General features: G+C 32.2%; 1 protein-coding gene across 2 annotated transcripts in view; it reads right to left on the bottom strand.

The window, feature by feature from the left end:
- Positions 1-18,910, bottom strand: part of LOC107445747 (uncharacterized) — a 36,750-nt gene extending 17,840 nt beyond the window's left edge. Inside the window, exons 1-3 of one of the 2 annotated variants that reach the window (XM_043055133.2) lie at positions 18,706-18,910; positions 1,918-2,046; positions 605-736 (exon numbers count right to left, since the gene is read on the bottom strand). In XM_043055133.2, the coding sequence (XP_042911067.1) occupies positions 605-736; positions 1,918-2,046; positions 18,706-18,772 (328 nt within the window). In that variant the 5' untranslated portion in view covers positions 18,773-18,910. Of the gene's footprint in view, positions 1-604; positions 737-1,917; positions 2,047-2,702; positions 2,835-6,173; positions 6,303-18,705 lie in introns of both variants that reach the window. The other variant, XM_016060223.4, reaches the window with a different exon arrangement.
- Positions 18,911-22,987: the final 4,077 nt, after the last annotated feature.

Genomic DNA, 22,987 nt, shown 5'->3' with positions numbered 1-22,987 from the left:
GATAACAACCTTAAAAATTTGGAGAAACTGTTGTTTCGTTATGTTTTTTTAATCAAAATGCCTAGTAATATAAATGTAATCTAAGAAAAGTACTTGTTGTTGTTTCTTATCCTCTAATTGTCTGACGAAGTCAGACAAGATCCAGTAGGTTGTTGACCCTCAAAAAGTTGATGACAAGAAGTGGAGAAGCATATAAGTCCTCCTTGGAAAGGCTCAAGCAGTCGAGGATATGTTCGACTGAGGCCTGCTGGGCTTCACATTTGGAGCAGACTGCATAAGTCTTTCTTCCTTTAAAGTACGAGAGACTATTCGTGTGTCCACTTGCCAATCTGGAAATAGCTGTTTGAACTTTGTTGCTTTGTAATAGCTTTGTTGTTCAAAGTACTTGCAAGGATTTTATAGTAAAATGTTTAAAAATAAAAATTCCCAATCTTTGCTCATGAAAACTAATAACGTTGTTTTTGGTATATATTACTGTTTGATCTTTGAAAGTTGATTTTAACTATTGTGTGTCTATACTCTCAAAATGACAAACAGTATATTTCAAGCAAATGAGCTTATAATGAGCAAATCGTTGGAAATCATTGGTTAGTTAAATACTTACAGTTCTTTTCATCAGTATTATCTTTACAATCATTGTATGTATCACACCTAGCAGCAATCGGTATACAGATGCCAGAACCGCATAAAATATGAGTTTCATTTTTCTCTTCACAGCCATTTGGATCATCACCATCTGAAATAGTTTATTTAGATTTCAGAGTTAGAGGAAATGAAACAAAAAATTAATAAAGGATTTTATTTTTAAAATATACCCATTTTAAATAGCAAAATGAATGATATATGGATATTTAAAACCTAGTTGGGTGAAACTACTCAAGAAATAGTTTTATTATTGATTTAAAAAAAAGAATTAATTTTTTTAAGAACACAATGTCAAATTGTCTCGAGTTAATTTTAACCTAAAGATCTAAAACTTAAATTATATTTTAATATGACGGTATTTCTTTTTTTAAAATCTAAATTGCGGAAAACTCTAGCATAAATTGCTAAAAAAATTAAGGGAGCGAGCAAAAAGTTACGAAACCTCTGCTTGATAATCATGCATGGGCATAAAATGGAGAATACAGGGTCAACCAAACGCAATATATGAAAAAAAGAAACAAAACACAATTGCGTGGGAACTTTAATTATTTGTAATAGTTTAAAGAACATGAAATTATATTTCCTGTTCTAAAACAAAAGCAGAACGGTTAAATTTTACCAATGGGATAACAAAAGACAGCAGCTTCTGAAAAATCAAAATTACTGCTCTTAAATCATTTTTCCGGTTTTTGTCGTCATGACGTCATTCGCACATATTATTATGACGCACATATTATTATTATTCGCACATATTATTATTATGACGTCATTCGCACACAAAATTTTCTTCTGCTATTTTCAGCTGCACAGGCTATGAATATTTTATTTTGACTTAATTACCAGAACAAATATTTGCGTAATGTTCAAAGTCTGGGTATGGATTTTTTTAGAGTTTGAATTGTTGCTGGAATCTAAAATGAGCTTTGAGTCTCAAGTGGGTTCGAGAGTCTGGTTCATTTAATTTTTGAATTTGAAAATTGTTGTGAGTTTCTGGGAATGAGATTTTAATTAAATTCTTTCGAATTTCAAGTTAAAAGGACTTAGCTAATTTTTGAAATCTGACATGAGTTGCGAGTCTTAAGTTGGTTCGAGAATGAAGTTCGCTCACTTTTTAGACTTAGCTAAATTTCTAGATTGGTTTGAATTTCTGAGAATGTAATAAAGTTTCGAGTTTAATTGGATTCTAGTAAGTCGGCACTAGACTAGGACTTTGTAGTAAATTTAGACTTTAAAGATAAACTTAGATTCTAGAGTTTGAAAAAAAATACTAACACCAAAAATGTTTTTTACTGCAGTAAAGTTCATCGCTTCCATCTTCACAGTCGGAGTTTTTGTCACACCATTTAGTTCGTTTCACGCATTGGTCACCACTGTCACATAAAAAGTGCTCTTTGCTGCAGTCTGTAACAGAAATATAAATATTAACTCAAAGAGTTACTTTTTATGTATTTTTAGATAACGATGTCAAAACTATGTATGATGTCAAAACTATGTACGGTGAGCAAAATGATAAGAAAAAAAAATATATATACACTGCTCAATACNTAAGCCGAGTGCAGCGCCACTAATTTGCATATTGCAATTTTACTCAGCTACTCTTAGTGGACAACATATGCAAATTTTGCACGGTTTGGCTTACTTTTGAAAGAGTTATCGCTATTTTTGTGATTTTTCCTTAATTTATGATAACCAGTGTATATATGTTCAAAATTAGCTGTCTGAAATTGGGGTTAAAGTCAACCATTTGTTTAGCATTAGGAGATGGCAACGTTAAAATTTTTGAGGTACAATGAGTTATATCGTTTTTTTTTAATTAGTCAAAATGCTTAGTGATATAATCAAAGAAAAGTACTTGTAAAGATTTTAAAGTAAAATGTTCAAAAGTATAAATTCATACTCTTTGCTGGTGAAGAATAAAAATGTTGTTTCCGGTATATATTGCTATTTGATCTTTTGAAAGCTGATTTCAATTATTGTGTGTCAACACTATTTTACTCTCAAAACAGTTCGTGATAATGATGCAGAACGAAGAAAGCAGAGGCTAGTTAAATACTTACAGTTTTCTTCATCAGTATTATCTTCACAATCATTGTATGTATCACACTTAGCAGCAATAGGTATACAGATGCCAGAACCGCATAAAATATGAGTTTCTTTTTTTGCTTCACACTTATTTGGATCATCACCCTCTGAAATAGTTTATTCAGTATTGTCATTTCAGAGTTTGAGAAAATGACACAAAATATTTGTAAAAAACTTTATTTTTAAAATATACCCTTTTTAAATAACAAAATGAATGATATATGGATATTTAAGACCTAGTTTGGGTGAAACTACTCAAGAAATAGTTTTATTACTGATTTTTTAAAAAAATTATTTTTTTAAGAACACAATGTAAAATTGTCAGGAGTTAATTTTAACCTAACGATCTAAAACTTAATTCATTAGTTAATATAATCAAAGGGAACAATTTTAGGGGGAATTTTGAACGAATTCCCTTAAATTTGTTCCTTTTGATCAGCAATTTTTTCGTATCGAACAAATTTCAGGATTTCTTATTTTATCCAAAATAAGAGAAGCACTAATATTTGCTTAAAAAAAGCATAGCAAGCAGAAACGTTATGAAACCTTTGCGTGATAACCATGCATGGACATAAAATGGAAGAATACAGGTTTAATAGAACGCAATTCATGAAAAAAAAAAGAAGCAAGAAACAATTGCATGGGAATTATTTGGAATGGTTTAAAGAACATGAAATGATGTTTCAAGGCAACAATTTGATGACATGTAAAGGACAAAAAACTGATTTGTACGTAAATGATTCAGGATGTTTATTATGGTGAGTGCTTCCCTCCAACTGTTAAGACTGTCACACACCTAATTTACATGAATATGATAAGATTATCGATGAGACTATACTGTTCCACTCTTAAGGGGCCTCCATACCGACTGCAACAGCGATGTGAAACACGATTTCTCTTCTTTGCTGCAGTGTGTCTGTTGTAAGAGATTGCAAGTACCTTCACACCGCATGTGACAACAAACCTCTTTCCTGGCTAGCGTATGCACACTTTTCTTCTGTATCTAATTTTTGTTTCATAGCTCATTTTATCGTTATTTTTTGTATTTATATTATTATTTTCTACGTATATATTATATTTTATATTTATATTATTTTTTACATTTATATTACTTTAAGATTTCAGTACACGATTCTTCATAAATTGATTGGCGAAATAAGCTTCGTTTCACATTTTTACAAACATTGTATCAATAAATTATACATAATTATTTTTTTCTATTTTTTAATTTTTGCCTTATAATTTTGTCCAATAATAATTTAATACTTAACTAATCTTTTTATGGAAAGAAAATGCATTTTTTTCTGCATAATTTTTTTCTTACGTATTTTTATTTCGTTAAATGAAATAAACTAATGGAATATTAAGAATAAAATTAAAATAAATTAACGTAATATTAAATAATTTACATAAAAAAACTTAGGAAAAATGAAAAATAGAAATTATTTTTTTATCAAAAGTCTTGTTAGGAAAAATATTCGTTTAAAAACATTGTTGTGAACAATATTTTGAATATTACAAATATATCAAGTTTGCAACTTAACACTTTATATAGAAATGATAGAAAGGATTTTATTTACATATACAAATGCCTCAATAGGGGAGAGTGGGGTCAATTGAAACAGGGTACGATTGTAACAGAGCAAAAATTTCGAGTGTCGGGTTCAAGATTTGGTTCCTAGGTGGCGCTCAAGGTGTATTTATTAAATCTACATGTACACCCCTGATGGCAACCATTTTTATGTTCTTTTGAACGAGTTACATCACAAAAGATATTTTCACGCTACGCAAGTACTTTTTTTGGTATTAGAATATTATATTGTAACAAAGTAATTTTGTTTAAACAAATAAAAATTAGTAACCGAATATGTAAGTGGACACCTCAATTAACATTTCAATAAAAAAATATTAGTTTTGCTAATTAACTAGCATTATTTTAAACAAATGAAGCTGAAATGGCGTCCAGGGGACGATTGTAACAATAAGTAAAGGGACGATTGTAACAGCTGAAAATGAATAATAATTGAATAAATAATAATTGAAATAATTGACCCCGTAAGTGGAGACAATTGTAACAAGTGCACGACGGTCACAAGTTGTTAATAACTAATATAATAACATTTGAAATCAGGTATTTATTATTTTTTCTAGTAAAGGATAGTCTACTTTACTCGTCTGTCAATTAATACTAATAATATATTGGATTTTTTGTTAGTTAAAAATAGTTATGTAAAAAATGTTACAATTGACCCCACTCTCCCCTATAGTTTTCTCTTACATTCGCAAGTTGATAGGAATTTATGAGATAAATATTTCACTCTACGGAATTTCCGAGTGGAGCCACTTACATAACATTTTAAAATGGATACCTTTTATTATGTAGTGATCCTTTACAATATGACTATGATATACTACTTTATGAGAAGTACAGGAACGTGAGGGTATTTTTCTTCCTTCATTTATGATTTACTTTTTTACTTAGATTACGTTTTCTAAAAATTGTAAAAAAAATAAAAAAAGGATTAAATCTTTCATCACGTTTCAAATATGCTGGGCCTCTTTTTCTTGCTGAATGGTACCGTCGCATAAAGCCGGGGAAATGTCAGTCTGACATAACCACTGGTAGCTATATTTTATAGCACTCCAAATAAAAATTCTTGGAATTGCGGTACCTCAACTATCAACGATAGACACATAAAGCCTATAGCATAACATAGAAATATAACAAAAATTTTATTAGTAATTTATGTTCTTGAACCTGATTCATTCACTTAATTGGCGAAAAATTCCAAATATGTTCCCAATCTTCCTTGATTCATTAAACTTCTGAAAGTTTCTCAGAGCAATGAAATCAAATAATTGTTTTTGTTTCTATGAAAATATTTAAGTACAAAAAAGGTGTTTTTTTCATCATTTCTATATCTACCCAATTTTATCCGATCATGATGAACAATACCGAGTTTTTGCACACTTCCATAGAATAACCAATTTACACTAAAAAAAATGCAGCTTTTTTTTGTTCTTTAAAAATGTTTTATTTTTTAAGCTAAAGATCGATGTAATTTCATGCAAATAAAAATTAAAGCAATTCTGATTATGAAGTTGATTATGAGAAGAAAATTTAAGGACCCGGTATTGTGCACTGTTATCGTATTTATAAAATGTTCTATAATCGAAATTTCGTACGAAATTTTCCAAAACTTTTCATTCAAAATTTTTGTTTTTGTAATATTGAAATCTTACATGAGTCTCAAGTTGGTTCGAGAATCAAGTTCGCTCATTTTTCAGATTTAGCTAAATTTCAAGATTAGTTTGAATTTCTGAGAAAGTAACGAAGTTTCTAGTTTAATTGCATTCTAGTAGGTTGGTGCTAGACTTGGACTTTGTAGTAAACTTGGACTTAAAAAAAATTATTCATATTCTAGTTTGAAAAAAATAATACTTACTCCAAAAACCTGCTTTTTTGCAATAAAATTCATCGCTTCCATCTTCACAGTCGGATTTTTTGTTACACCATTTACTTCGATTCACGCATTGGTCACCACTGTCACATAAAAAGTGCTCTTTGCTGCAGTCTGTAACAGAAATATAAATTTTAACGCAAATAGTTACTTTTTATGTATTTTCAGATCACGATGTCAAAACTATGTACGGAGAGCAAAATAATAAAAAAATATGTATATATACACTGTTCAAAACCGTTAAAGGATATTGAGGTTGTGGGTTGATCTCGCACCACCTGAAGAATTGTTTGAGTGATTGATACATTAGCGACAGACATAGTAGCCTATATGTGATAAAAATGACATTTGTTTGGCAGGAAAAAAAATTGTCTGTTATTGAGCATTTGGGAACAAAAGGAAAAAAACACAATTTGTGCATATGAGAAAAACAAAGAAAAAAAGGTGATTCCTTCAAAGAAAATCGTTTTTAGTAAGGGCATGGTTTCCCCGGACGGTCAGCTACGTTGGAAACCTACAGAGCATCGAGTCAATGAGGTTATTAATGAGGGTTTGGGATATTCTGTCCCACTCCTCCAGAAGAGCTCTTTCCAATTCTTGGAGGGTTTGTGGGAGTAGTAAGCATCCAGCAATGTCTGCCTAGAATGCCCCAAACATCCTTGAATGGGTTCATGTCCCGACAACATGTTGACCAATCCATTCGTATGATTCCTCTCTCCAAAATAAAATCATACACCAAGTTAGCACGACGCGGCCTGCAATTGTCGTCCATTAACATGAAGTCATCTCTAATTGCTGCAGCGTAAGGGACTACAATAGGTCTCAGGATCTCATCCTTATATCGGCGACTGACCAGAGCTCCATTTCGAATGATATTGAGATAGGTGCGCATATTAAAACAGATGCCAGCATAGACCATCACTCCCACCCCACCAAGTCTTACACTTTCGTGTCCTAATGCAGTGCCACGTTCCCTCCAGAGGAAAATACGCCTATTATTAAAGATGAACAAAGAAACGGGACTCGTTAGAAAAAAGAATGTTGCGCCATTCATTTCTTATCCATTTCACATGTTCTGTTCTTCTCCATTCTCTGCGAGCTCAACGATGTCTTTCTGTTAACGTAACAAACGCCATTGGTCGGCTATCATACAGATCTACAGCGCGAAGGTGGTTTTGGACAGTTTGTGTCGGAACTGTGGTGCCAGTAGCCGAGCGAAAGTGTTGTTGAAGAAGAGTGGCATTCATATTTCGTTGTCTCCGAGATGTTAGCGTTAAATAAGAGTCTTCATTGGGTGTTGTTGCACGTCTACGCCCTTGACCTGATCCTCAGTCTGCATTTCCAGTCTCCAAAAAAAACGGTTCCAGCTCCTGGAAATCTGACTTTGTGACACTCCAATGGCTTCAGATACTTCGGCTTGTGTTGGGCCAACAACTCCCCAAGCTTCTGATTCGGTTAAATGACTTCTTTGAGACGCAGCACTCATTGAAACAACTCGCTTACTGAATGTCGATCATTCTTTTCCAAACACTACAAAAAGTATGTAGTTGCCGAACACATACTGCTGTCGAATATGTAGCCAAACATATTTTAAATTCTTAAAATATCTTAATGTCTGATATATCGTCCTGAAGGTCTTTATTTTAAAATTAAAAGTTTAATTACCTTGGCCATGAGTGTCTCGTAGAACTATTCCACCAATTATTTTGAGTAGAGAGCTGTTATCGACAATGTCAACTTTCTTCTATGAAAAGGTACCCCAACATAGAATCGAGTTAAGATGTGTTATACCTATAGTGAATTGGAATTATGTTTTTGTAGCGGTAGATACAACATTATGTTTTTATATTCTTCTCTATGCTACCACTTGGATTTTATTTTCACAGGCAAGGTAAAAGTGTATAAATTTGCGCAACCTGCGATTTCTCTCTCTGTTTCACAGCAGAACTCGCTCTTTTCCCATTCGTGGTTTAATTTTGGTTTGTTTGTGATGTTTGATTGTGTATTCAGATTTGAGATAACAGGTGGCGCAAGTTATCCACATTTTTGCGAAATATGCAATCATCATTAACATTTTAGGCGATTTTTTGCAACATTATAGGGGTAGTTTACAAAATGTGCCTACAAAATGTTTCTTTCTTTTAAAAAGAGGCAAAAAAATTTTTTTTAAAAAAGAAACGTAAGTTGTAAATTACGAGATAAGACCTTGCCTCCAGCATTGTTTCGAAGTTCATCATATTAAACTTCATTTCTAATAAATGTTTTGTAAATATTTCGCATATTTTCATTAGTGCTTGCATATATTTTTGTGTTTCATGAAATAAATCATAATTTAACCAATATTAATTTTTAAATGTTTGCTTTTATATGATTATTCTTTAATTTCCATTCTCCAGTAGTATTTTTTCTATGATCTAAACTCTTTTACAAAGGAATTTCGATTATTTTAAACTTAAAATATTTGTAGATCAGATTTGTAGATGGATTTAATGACACAATTATTTAGTCAAACGAATCAATTAGTATGTATAAATTTAAATTGGAAATTCGGACAAAATAACTAGATATAATGAAATAAAATTAAACGTTTCAAATAGACTGAAAAAATGAGGAAAGAATTTGATTTTTGACAAATCAGAAACAAATTACTTTCGAAAGACGTAGAGGGTATTTCCGGTAGTGATATAATTCGATAACAAAAATGATGTTTTCAGCGTTTTTCTTATGACAAAGATCAAATTTTTTTCTCAATTTTTTTTATCCACTTGAAAAATACAGTTTATATTTCATTTTATTATTTACATCGTTTTAGTTTTGTGCCTGTTATGGCTATATCACACGAGAGAAAATATGTGCAACTGCAAGTGTAAGTGCAACTGTAAGTGAAATTTCTCCAAAAATTGCTCGTGTGATATAGAAATCACGGTTGCACGAAATATCTGCAACCGTTCAGGCAATTTCTTTCATGAACCAATCAGATCGTTTGCTTTTATGACGTTTCAATTTTATGTGATGACGTATACAAATGTAAATAAAAATGGCGGCGACGTTGGTGAAGAGGATGATCGGATGAAATTTTTTTATAGACGAAACGGAACAGTTTTTTAGTTTAATAATAACATTTTCTNGGTCCTCGTTAAACTGTGCTACCGTAAAGTGCTCGACTTCGCGCGCAGGTCGTCGGGCTACCGAAGCGGGGGTGCCATCCCTTCCGCAGAGGATCAAAATTGTGATGGCATGTCTTTGGATCATCCTCCGGGATGTTTCCCAGACCGTCGCCAATAGCCCATTGTGCAACTCTAGTGCGACGCAAAGTAACAACAACAACAACCATTCGTGGTTTAATTTTGGTTTGTTTGTGATGTTTGATTGTGTATTCAGATTTGAGATAACAGGTGGCGCAAGTTATCCACATTTTTGCGAAATATGCAATCATCATTAACATTTTAGGCGATTTTTTTTGCAACTTTATAGGGGTTGTTTACAAAATGTGCCTACAACATGTTTCTTTCTTTTAAAAAGAGGCAAAAAAAATTTTTTTTTAAAGAAACGTAAGTTGTAAATTACGAGATAAGACCTTGCCTCCAACATTGTTTCGAAGTTCATCATATTAAACTTCATTTCTAATAGTCCCGCAGTGGACTGATCGTTAAGACACGGTTCCCAGCAGGTCACCGAAGTCAAGCATCACTGGCTGCGGTCAGTGTGCGGGTGGGTGACCACTTGGATCAGTCTGCGTAGGGACCGAGGGTGTGCGGTATTGGTCCTCGTTAAACTGTGCTACCGTAAAGTGCTCGACTTCGCGCGCAAGTCGTCGGGCTACCGAAGCGGGGGCGCCATCCCCTCTGCAGAGGATCAAAATTGTGATGGCATGTCTTCGGATCATCCTCAGGGATGTTTCCCAGACCGTCGCCAATAGCCCATTGTGCAGCTCAAGTGCGACGTAAATGAACAACAACAACAACAACATCATTTCTAATAAATGTTTTGTAAATATTTCGCATATTTTCATCAGTGCTTGCATATATTTTTGGGTTTCATGAAATAAATCATAATTTAACCAATATTATTTTTCAAAAGTTTGCTTTTACATGATTATTCTTTAATTTCCATTCTCCAGTAGTATTTTTTCCATGATCTAAATTCTTTTACAAAGAAATTTCGATTATTTTAAACTTAAAATATTTGTATATCTGATATGTAGATGGATTTAATGAAACAATTGATTAGTCAAAAGAATCAATCAGTATGTATAAATCTAAATTGGAAATTCGGATAAAATAACTAGATATAATGAAATAAAATCAAACGTTTCAAATAGACTGAAAAAATGAGAAAAAAATTTGATTTTTGACAAATCAGAAATGAATTACTTTCGAAAGACGTGGAGGATATTTTCGGTAGTGATATAATTCCATAAAAAAATGATGTTCTTAGCATTTTTCTTATGACAAAGATCAAATTTTTTTCTCAATTTTTTTTATCCACTTGAAAAATATAGTTTATAATTCATTTTATTATTTTCATCGTTTTAGTTTTGTGCCTGTTAGATAAAGTCGGAACTTATAAAAATTTCCTTTGGCTATAAATTTAGCTTGAACTATTTATATTATTATTCTTTATTTTTTTCAGACGCAGAGCTTTTGTTGAAATTTTAGCATACTAGCTAGTATGGAAGCGTTCGAAATTTAAATGGATGATAATTTTTACTTGACAATCTGTTGTTGTTGTACGTCATTAAGGCAAAGAGGGTGCTTTTCTCTTCTTGTTTGCTAGTGGAGCCATCTATGCCGAAGAACTTGACTTCTGCACACATATACGTCACAGCCTGTTCATAGGGCAGACCCATTCATACATTCATTCATAGACAGATCGTAATTTTGACCTGAACCAGAGAACGATCAATCTTTAATTCAGTAACCCAGAGGTATAATTTGTTATGGGAACAAGGAGGACTTTGTGACCCAACATATTTAACGTGCATCATAACACGGGGAGTCTTCGACCTGCAAGGCATCGAACTCACGACCTCTTGGACATGGGCCCCAACAACCTAATTAACGATCTGAATCAGTGGTTACCAACTGGCGGCCCGCGAAGCCCTTTTTTGAGACCCACGAACTAAAATATATTAGTTGACATTTTTTTGCGGACAATTTTTGTAAAAAATCTATATGGATTTAAAATAATTTTCTTTTGTTAAAAAAAAATAATTTCTTCGTTTCTGTGAAATTCAACATACCAATGATGCAAAAAAATTTATTTCGCAGGTCTTGCATCCAAGAAAATATTTTTTATTATTTGTAATTCAATACTTTTGTTTTGAACAACTTGATAAAAATCTGACAGTAATATTTAATGTTACTTCAAGCATAAGAGTCCTATATAAAATTTTTACAAAGTTGCGGCCCTCCATTAGACTGGTGTTTTTAATTGTGGCCCCCGGCCTCATGTAAATTGGAAACCCCTTATCTAAATTATGCTTATATAGGTTAAGAAACTATTGATGCAAGCTTTTCCATCTAACAGCATTTAAGTTCATTTAAGAATATTTTAATTAGTTGAAACTTTGTTTGAAGACAAATTCCTTTCGGTGTTAACAGGGTTCTAAAATATGCATTTAATGATCAGGAAACGATTTAAACTTGATATGTCTTCCAGTATAGTTCTCCATTTAAAATGTGAGAACTCTAGCTAATCGGGCTGTAGTTGAAGTTTCAATTAACCATAAATTTCTTGTAGTGCTGATAAATTTTGCTTGCGATAAAATTAAGAGGAAATAATGATTATTTAATTGTCATCCGGATCGGATCTCTAGATGAGTTTTAAGCACTCTAGCTTTTCAGAAAGTAGACAAAATATTTACCAATTTACTTCGCGATAATATGGCGATGAATTTTGATTGTCTTGAAAAAGATTGAAACTTGCTTTTTCGTTAAGAGCACAGGAGCTTTTATAATGTGAGTTCCTTGTGGTTAATCAGGCCATAAAAGTTATATTTTAGAATTATATTTTTTGATCCTTTAAAAATAATAGAAATTTACTTTTGAATTTGCTCGTCAGTGTTCAAAATTTTTATTAATGATAAAAATGGCGATAAATTTCCTAATTTGTAATGGTATCAGACACATCTATAGTTTAAATTTGGGTAGAATAGTTGCCGGAAATTTTTTTTTCGTATTTTACTCTATTTACACAACAATAAATTAATATGCAAATTAAAAACTAATGTGTCTGAAAGGAGACCAACTGAAATGTATGAGATTCCCTTCTTTACAAAAGAAATTTCACGAAAACAGTTTTTTTACTTAGCACCTAAATTATATAATAAATTACCATTTCAGTTGCAAAACATCAAAATATATTCTTCTTTTAAGCGTGCTTTATTTCAATTTGTGATGAACATTGACGATTTAGATCTCTATTTTTCACTTTAAAGGAAGCATTTGATTTTTTATACCAGTCTTGTGCCAATCCAAATGAATTTATGTTACCTTTGTTATTTNTGATGAGCAAAATAATTTATGATTGTAATACCCCCTTTTTTTTTCTTTCTTTCTTTTCTTTTTTTTTAAATTTCTATTTTAAATTTATTGTATTACTTTTCTTTGTCGCCTGGACAGGATTTTCCTCTTGACGACGAATATATATTCTTTGTATTTATGTGTTTTTGTTCTCAATAAAGTTATATTTGTTTGTTAAAAAAATACAATCAATTTGAAATGATAAATTGCTATTAAAAGGCGATTTAAGCTCTACTTGTAGAAGTCATTAAACGATCAAAACTTGTATTGCCATTCTTCACAGAGCTCCAGTTGAGAAATTTGTTGATCGAAAAATGATCAAAATTTTGATTAACAATTAATTTCCTAACTCAATAATACGGCAAAAAATTCTGTTTGTAATGGTCGGAAAACTATTTAAACATGAATTATCATCAGACATAGAATTCTGTTTAAGATTTCAGTTCTCTAGTTTGTCGGAAGTTTGAATTAATGACAAGTTTCATTGGTTGCTCGTGGTCAGGGGGGAAAATTGTAACATGAATCAAGTTAACATGCCTCCTATACTAGTGAATTGATATTTAATATTTATAGAGGTAGTTATGCCACATTACTCCCCTTCCGGAATTTTATCTGTGATAGAATTTGATGAGCGAATACCACTAGTTGAGTTATGCTTTTTTGTTTATTTTTTTACACCATTTTGTTCATTATATTCTTTCTTCATTTTTTGTTTATAGCATTTCGCTCATTTTTTTTTTTATTTTCTTCATTTTTGTTTATTGACCGGGGTTTTCTTCATTTTATTTATTTACTTTATCGGATTTTTTTTCCCTTGAGCTGCATATTATTGAGTAAATCAACTGTTTAATGTGGACTATTGTTGACGAGTTCGTATCACGTCCGCAAGTTACCATTGAATTGATTTAACTATCGACCGTGTCAACCTTCATCTATCAAAAGGTACCTCTTGATGGAATCAAGTTAACATGTATTATATACTAGTGAATTGGTATATAATATTCATAGTGGTAGTTACGGTACAAATAATCTGTCCTAGCTTTGAGTGCTCTAGATTAGGGAAAACATACCTCTAGAGATTGACGGTTTATCATATTATAATATTGGTTATTATAATTGACCAGTAGACCAGGAGAAAACGGCAAAATCCAGTAATCTACTGGTAAGTCCAGGAGAGTTTGCAGCTATGTGTGTCATATCTTATTGAAATTTTAGTTTTGTTGAATACAAAAATGGTGGAAGCTACTTTAACAAGACATTAAGAGGACATTTTTGGTGTTTAATTGTTTCGTAAATTATTTTTGGTTTTTTTGTGTAGCAAAACACTTAAGTACGAGGAGTTATGTATAGTGATTCAATTTCGTGTCAAGTAGTATTCACCATTTTCGGTATTGAGATAATTGTTGCTCAAAAGTCGTATCAGAAAAGGATGTCTTTTGCAGGAGAAGTGGTTGTTGCCGTCGGAGGGGAAAGGTGTCAAAATTTACCACCGAAGTGTTTAGATCCAGCGAGAGTCTCGCAGTGGACTGATCGTTAAGACACGGTTCCCAACAGATCACCGAAGTCAAGCATCACTGACTGCGGTCAGTGTGCGGGTGGGTGACCACTTGGATCAGTCTGCGTAGGGACCGAGGGTGTGCGGTATGGGTCCTCGTTAAACTGTGCTACCGTAAAGTGCTCGACTTCGCGCGTAGGTCGTCGGGCTACCGAAGCGGGGGTGCCATCCCCTCCGCAGAGGATCATNAGGCAAAGAGGGTGCTTTTCTCTTCTTGTTTGCTAGTGGAGCCATCTATGCCGAAGAACTTGACTTCTGCACACATATACGTCACAGCCTGTTCATAGGGCAGACCCATTCATACATTCATTCATAGACAGATCGTAATTTTGACCTGAACCAGAGAACGATCAATCTTTAATTCAGTAACCCAGAGGTATAATTTGTTATGGGAACAAGGAGGACTTTGTGACCCAACATATTTAACGTGCATCATAACACGGGGAGTCTTCGACCTGCAAGGCATCGAACTCACGACCTCTTGGACATGGGCCCCAACAACCTAATTAACGATCTGAATCAGTGGTTACCAACTGGCGGCCCGCGAAGCCCTTTTTTGAGACCCACGAACTAAAATATATTAGTTGACATTTTTTTGCGGACAATTTTTGTAAAAAATCTATATGGATTTAAAATAATTTTCTTTTGTTAAAAAAAAATAATTTCTTCGTTTCTGTGAAATTCAACATACCAATGATGCAAAAAAATTTATTTCGCAGGTCTTGCATCCAAGAAAATATTTTTTATTATTTGTAATTCAATACTTTTGTTTTGAACAACTTGATAAAAATCTGACAGTAATATTTAATGTTACTTCAAGCATAAGAGTCCTATATAAAATTTTTACAAAGTTGCGGCCCTCCATTAGACTGGTGTTTTTAATTGTGGCCCCCGGCCTCATGTAAATTGGAAACCCCTTATCTAAATTATGCTTATATAGGTTAAGAAACTATTGATGCAAGCTTTTCCATCTAACAGCATTTAAGTTCATTTAAGAATATTTTAATTAGTTGAAACTTTGTTTGAAGACAAATTCCTTTCGGTGTTAACAGGGTTCTAAAATATGCATTTAATGATCAGGAAACGATTTAAACTTGATATGTCTTCCAGTATAGTTCTCCATTTAAAATGTGAGAACTCTAGCTAATCGGGCTGTAGTTGAAGTTTCAATTAACCATAAATTTCTTGTAGTGCTGATAAATTTTGCTTGCGATAAAATTAAGAGGAAATAATGATTATTTAATTGTCATCCGGATCGGATCTCTAGATGAGTTTTAAGCACTCTAGCTTTTCAGAAAGTAGACAAAATATTTACCAATTTACTTCGCGATAATATGGCGATGAATTTTGATTGTCTTGAAAAAGATTGAAACTTGCTTTTTCGTTAAGAGCACAGGAGCTTTTATAATGTGAGTTCCTTGTGGTTAATCAGGCCATATAGGTTATATTTTAGAATTATATTTTTTGATCTTTTAAAAATAATAGAAATTTACTTTTGAATCTGTTCGTCAGTGATCAAAATTTTTATTAATGATAAAAATGGCGATAAATTTTCTAATTTGTAACGTCATCTACAGTTTCTATAGTTTATAGTATATAGAACATCTATAGTTTATAGTTTATAGTCAGAAACATCTATAGTTTAAATTTGGGTAGAATAGTTGCCGGAAATACAATCAATCAATTATAATGATAAATTGCTATTAAAAGGCGATTTAATCTCTACTTGTAGAAGTCATTAAACGATCAAAATTTGTATTGCCATCAATCACAGAGTTCCAGTTGAGAAATTTGTTGATCGAAAAATGATCAAAATTTTGATTAACAATGCATTCCCTAACTCAATAATATGGCAAAAAATTCTGTTTGTAATGGTCGGAAAATTATTTAAACATGTATTATCTTCAGACATATAATTCTGTTTAAGATTTCAGTTCTCTAGTTTGTCGGAAGTTTAAATAATGGCAAGTTTCATTGGTTGCTCTCGTGGTCAGAGGGAAAAATTGTAACATGAATCAAGTTAACATGCCTCATATACTAGTGACTTGATATTTAATACTATTATCAAAACGTACCTCTTGATGGAATTAAGTTAACATGTATTATATACTAGTGAATTGGTATATATATTCGTAGTGGTAGTTACGCCACAAGTAAACTGTCCTAGCTTTGAGTGCTCTAGCTTAGGGAAAACATATTCTAGCGATTGACGGTTTATCATATTATAATATTGGTTATTATAATTGACCAGTAGACCAGGAGAAAACGGCAAAATCCAGTAGTCTACTGGTAAGTCCAGGAGAGTTTGCAGCTATGTGTGTCATATCTTACTGAAATTTTAGCGTTGTTGAATACAAAAATGGTGGAAGCTACTTTAACAACTAGTAGTTTAAGAGGACATTTTTGGTGCTTCATTGTTTCATCAATTACTTTTGGTTCTTTGTGTAGGAAAACACTTAAGTACGAGGAGTTATGTAAAGTGATTCAATTTGGTGTCAAGTAGTATTCACCATTTTCGGTCTTGAGATAATTGTTGCTCAAACGTTGTATCAGAAAAGGATGTCTTTTGCAGGAGAAGTGGTTGTTGCAGTTGGAGGGGAAATGTGTCAAAATTTGTCCAGCGCAGTGTTTTGATCCAGCGAGTGGTTGACTGTAGGATGTTTAAAGTTTGCTATTGACAATCAAAATGGTCTACAGGTGGAGTTGAGCAGAACTCTCTATCTATGATAACACTTCGCATGCTTTTACCATTAGCGTGTGGAGAGTCGTAGAAGAAGGAAGTTCGTTAGTTTCTGTCTTGATTTTCGAATAGATTGAAAATTTTTAAGTTAGGTAACTATATGGAACTATACCTTAAACATAGATCTAAAAGAAAGTTCATTTACAAAGAAAGGACATTTTACAAAAATATTTTTGATAGCTAAATACGGAAAATATTAAGAAGGGGGGAAAATATCGCAGTAGATTCCTGTACAACTGAAAACAAGAGGAGAAGGAAAGGGATCGGTCAAGGCATGGAATCGGTCTTCTCCCCCAGATGGCGTATTCGAGCATTGCAATTGCTAATTGTAAACTAATAATGGTTGAACTTTCTTAGAAGTGGGTAAAATCTTAATTATTGTTGTTATTATTTTTGTTTAGTATTAGCCTGTGAGTCACTAAGCCAGTGATGAGATTTAGAGGGGATAGGCGTGAAATAAACAACCCAAAATTTGGGAAATACCAAAATTTTGTTAACACAAAAACTTGTAACTTAAGACTTAATTTTTTTTGCACTCAATTTTTATATTCGGAACAAATGATTACTTTTCCATTTTGTTCCTGCAACCATTTCATGTGAAGAATGAATAATAAAGATCAACTTCTGAAAAATTGATCTGATTAAAGAAATTCCGTGAATTATACAAGGTATCTCATAAATATTAGTACATTCTTTAAACCCTTGACATATTATTTCTCGATATCGAAATGATCTTTGATTGCACTGTAAACAACAACTCGCAACGGAATGTTGACAGAGATGCCAACGGCTCTGGACAGGCCAAAATAATTATTTAAAAAAATGGTAAATTACTACAAACTAAATTTTGCAAATATTTGACTATTTTTGCTTGCTTTTTGAAAGGTATAGCATGACATAACTACTATAAAGTGGTGAATTATATAAGCCTAAGAATTATTTAGAAATAGTGGCGGATCTACTAAATTGAATTTATGAAACCAAGAATCATAATTGATAAACTACAACTTCGAAATATTCATTTGCTGTCCGGAGCAAGTTGGCATCTCTGTGTTGAAGACGTCTGAGATTCAAATGAGTCAATTATTGTTTTGACGTAAGAAACAAATGACGTCTCCCAGACGTCTTCGTATGTCAAGGGGTTAGAGCACATAAGTTATTTTTAATTCCTAAATGCCGTAAGGCGAGACTGAACACAGTTCTTTTGCCGAAAAATAAGAGATGCACAATTAAAAACTAATAACAAGAGAAGTACAAACAAACAAAATAGAACAATAAAAAAAAAGGAAAGAGTCAAGGTGTTAAATTAAACAAAAAGTTGTCTCCTGAGCTCTATCTCCTGAGCCATTATCATTCATAATTGGTAAATGTGTTTTTATACGTAATGATATCAGTAGGGATTATTTCTATCAAAGCTAAATTTTATTCATGAATCTGGTTTTCATTACGCCAACAGAAATGGCATTTCCACACCAAGAAAATCACACTGATTAAAATTAAAATAGTTCACGAAAAACCGCGTAGCTGCGATAACATTTTGAAGTCAATGGAGGTGACTTCTAAGAACAATCCAACTGCATTGACGACCATTTTACTGTGGCACAGAGAGTGGTCGCTTTTGAGAGGTTGCACTACACGTGTTCGGCGCTAAATTAACTTCTAAGGGGGACAACTTCACTATAAATAAAACCTTCTTACCTATGTTTGAAGATGTGGTTAAATGTATCAAATATCCTGCAATTAGTAAGTATCCAAAGTAGAACATTTTCAATTCTTCTTTTAAAAAAACGCTTATTCGCTTAATCTTCACTATCACAAAAATGCTTAGTAAGCTAAAAAGAAGATCAGATATCGGCTGTTAGTAGAAAAGAAATCTAGTTACACATTCAACAAAACGAACCTTGATCTAATTTTTTTCTTTAAATTATAAGTGTAAGTATGCATGATCTTCTAAACAGTTAACTGATTAAAAGATAATGATTTTTATTTCTTTAATATGATTGACTGTGTCGGATAAATTCGATAAGATTATTTAGTAGTTCTTTCCCTTCTATTCTATATCAGGGAATAATTAAAGAGAAATTTGGAGTCGTTTAAAGACCCTTAACGAATTATTTTATCGTAGCTCTTCATAAATACACATTATCTTAAATAGACTCTTCACAATATTTTTTTATTTCATATATGAACCGTTCTCAAAATTCTTCCTAAGATAAGGTCTTTGAGTAAGGTGATTACAAAAGTAGGTGATTACAAAAGTAAGGTGATTACAAAAAAATGTAATATTTAGCTGCCGTATTAGTATTTATTAACTAAGTATGTGCTTTAATTTTTAAAAAAAAAACAATGTTAAATGATATGATTCGTAAGACAATTATTATAAGTGCGATTTCAATGAAATCTATATACATATTATTGTTGTTGTTGTAGTTCATTTACGTCACACTAGAGCTGCACAATGGGCAATTGGCGACGTTTTGGGAAACATCCCTGAGGATGATCCGAAGACATGCCATCCCAATTTTGATCCTCTGCGGAAGGGATGGCACCCCTGCTTTGGTAGCCCGACGATCTGCTCGTGGAAGTCGAGCACTTTACAGTAGAACAGTTTAACGAGGACCAATACTACACATCCTCGGTCCCTACGCAGACTAATCTAAGTCGTCACTCATTGCAGACAGTAATGCTTGACTTCGGTGATACATATTATTCAATTTTGAACTAAAAATATTTAATAAAAATATATTTCTGTAAAATAGTTTATTTAAGTAAATTCATGGATTTAAAGAAATTATACACATTCCATGCAAAAAGTAACTATTAATAATATTTATTATTATTTTATCGATTAATTATTACAATTAACTGTTAACGAGTAATAATTAACAATTATGTGTGGCATTAAAATAACTCATAAGAATGAATTACTTTTACTATTTTATTTCATAAATAGTCGAAAAACTTTAAGTCGTAAGATTTTTACATCATTTTGATTCAGGCTATTTCAAATGACAAAACATGCAATTTGGAAAAAGTCTTGCGAACAGTTCTTGAGAAATCAAATTTTAAATATACTTGTTTTTTTGAAATTTTATTACTTAGAATACGATTTAATTACTTAGAAATACAAATGATTTTATGGAAGTTTTCAATTTCGTTATTTCTAAGTGCATACTTTAAAATGAAATAAAAATTTGTATACCTCACCATTTAACATTTTTTTCTATCGTTATGTGTTCCGCAGTGGACTCATCGTAAAGACACGGTTCCCAGTAGATCACCGAAGTCAAGCATTACTGGCTGCGGTCAGTAGGCGGGTGGGTGACCACTTCCCGGATATCAAAATAAGGTTTATATTCACTCAACAAAAACCTTCTAATGTAAACGTAAAAAGGTTTTTTACGCGGTTTATGTGTTAACCTTCTAACCTTTAAGCGAGATCTGCTCTATTCTACCGAAATCTTGAAAAACAACCTTCTGTATAAAAACGTGAAAATCGAGGTTGTGTTAGGGTTTTCAAGCTTGAAAAAAATCCTTGGATGAAGCTAGTCTGAAAATAATCTTAAATCTAGGTTATTATAAGGTTGCTTTTCGCAACGTCTTGTATGCTCAGTTACCTAAAAGACAATCTTTTTTAAAAAAAAGTTTTTAAAAACAATTTTCAACTTTTTTAAGATGAAAGGTTTGAAATTGCATATTTTTGGTTTATTGAAAAAAGGTTTTTAATACAAACATTTTCGTGACACTGAAAAAAAAATTCTGACACAAGGTTGTCGTATGGTTACATGCTTTCTGGGTTTGATCAGCCTGCGTAGGGACCGAGGGTGTGCGGTATCGGTCCTCGTTAAAACGTTCTGCCCTTAAAGGGAAGCCTCTGCAGATTATCAAAAATACGATGGCATGTCTTCGAATCATCCTCAGAATCAGGGATGTTTCCCAGACCGTCGCCAATAGCCCATTATGCAGCTCTAGGGCGACAGAAATGAAGTACCTATCTATCTATCGTTACATAATTCAATTCAACACAATAAAAAAAAAAACATTATAAGTTGCTTTTTGCGTAGAATTACATTTGGGTAAAAAAAAATTATAATGGTTCACAAAAATATTTTGATTTGTCTAAATAGTGGCAAAAAAATAAATGGCGTAATATTCGCTTAATACTTGACAAATCTTAAGAGAACTTCGAAAATAAAAGTTGAGAACACAAATTATGTTTTTATTTTTACTTTCCTGAGAACGCGTCGTAGTGTAGAAAACTCCGAGCAAGCTAGCGCTTGCTTTAACATCAACTACAACTTTGTAGTCAACACTAATTATTAAGTTTTACATTATTGGAAATGTATCATCCTGTAGTGTATAGATACTGCTTTAAAAATGAAACAATTTAAAATTTAGGAGGATGTCTGTAATAGGCATCCTGTATATGGTACGGTGAATGAACGAAATTAGTGGTTGTTGACTATTCCACCGGTGAATGTTGACAATCACATAGTCGCTTTGGTGAATGTTCGAAATATATACTAGGTATAGTGAAGTGCCACTGCCAGGTATGTATTTAACCGGTACTCCGAACACTGATGTTTCCCTTTATCTATCCTCAGCAGATCTTAAAATATCGAATAAATATAATAATGTCAACGAATAAATTAATATGAAATACTTCGGGCATTCACCGAAGCAACCACGTGAAAGTGGACGTTCTCCGGATTTCGAGCATGCACGTTAACATATAATGCAAAAAGATCATAATTATACTATAAATCAAATATATTATGAAGTCACAAAAATAAATAAGTCATATCATAAAAGTTATGTATTATTTTTTTATAATATTATGCAATATATTTTTCATATTTTTGGAATTAAAGTTTTAAAATTCAAACGCAATCTATTACCAAGTATCAACACGAAATATGCATGATTAAAATTCAAAACACGAAACTAAAACAATTTTTTAATTTAAAAAAAACAAAAACATTCACGTCAGAAAAGGTATTAAGATCAGGCATTTTAAAAAGTGTATTTATTTTCTACACTTTAAAAAAACTAAACTGTTCCTGCTGAAAACCTATGTATATCTAAGAAACGAAAAGCATTTTTTCATATTTTCTCTCATTTTGTGATTAGAACTTTTATGAAGTAAGTTTTGTAATCGTAAAATATGGAATCAAGCAATTTATTCCTATACAGAAGAAGGGTGGGAAAGGGGAATTTTAATACTGAATTTCTTCGTGTTTCATCATATATCTGAAAACAAAGATAATGTGCAATCAATTTTCTTACTTCTTTTACTAATAAAAATTTGAAACGAAAATTAAATGCTTCCCAAGTCACAATTTTCTAATGGTTTTAAACTGGTGGATCAACAAAATCTTGATGATAGTCATCGCTAATTCCACCATGAACCATTCTGTTTCTTTTTTTTTTCGTAAACAGCACCCCAAAGTAGGAATTCGGATTGATTTATCGTGATTCAACATAAGAATTACAACTTGTTTTGATAGTTTGTTAATGTTGAACCTTCAGAAATTTCCTTTGAAGTTTCTTGGAAATCAAATGTTGGAACGATCATGAACAACCATCACCCCAATGTAGGAATTCGGACTGATTTATGATGGTCCAAGATAATAAAAAAATTAAATAAAAAACAGAATTGTTATTTTATGGTATATTCCTCATAACCAACAAGATCTACCATTAAATCATCGTGGAAATGTATAGTTAGAACCATCATGCATTGTTGGTGCATGACAATTAAGCTTCTCTTGATGGTTAACCATCATAGTATTAAAGTAGCATTTTCTATCAAGGAATGATGGAAGTTTGTTGGCGTATCAAAAAACCACGAACGCGTGATTTACAGAGGATGATAGAAACCATCAAATTATGTGGTACAATCATGAATCACACTGAAAACAACATAAATCATCAGAATTATACTAAGTATCGAAATCGTCAAAATTTTTCTAAGTACCGA

Source organism: Parasteatoda tepidariorum, chromosome 9, assembly GCF_043381705.1.
Source record: "Parasteatoda tepidariorum isolate YZ-2023 chromosome 9, CAS_Ptep_4.0, whole genome shotgun sequence".
Lineage (NCBI taxonomy): Eukaryota > Metazoa > Arthropoda > Arachnida > Araneae > Theridiidae > Parasteatoda > Parasteatoda tepidariorum.
This window is presented reverse-complemented; position numbering and strand designations above follow the sequence as displayed.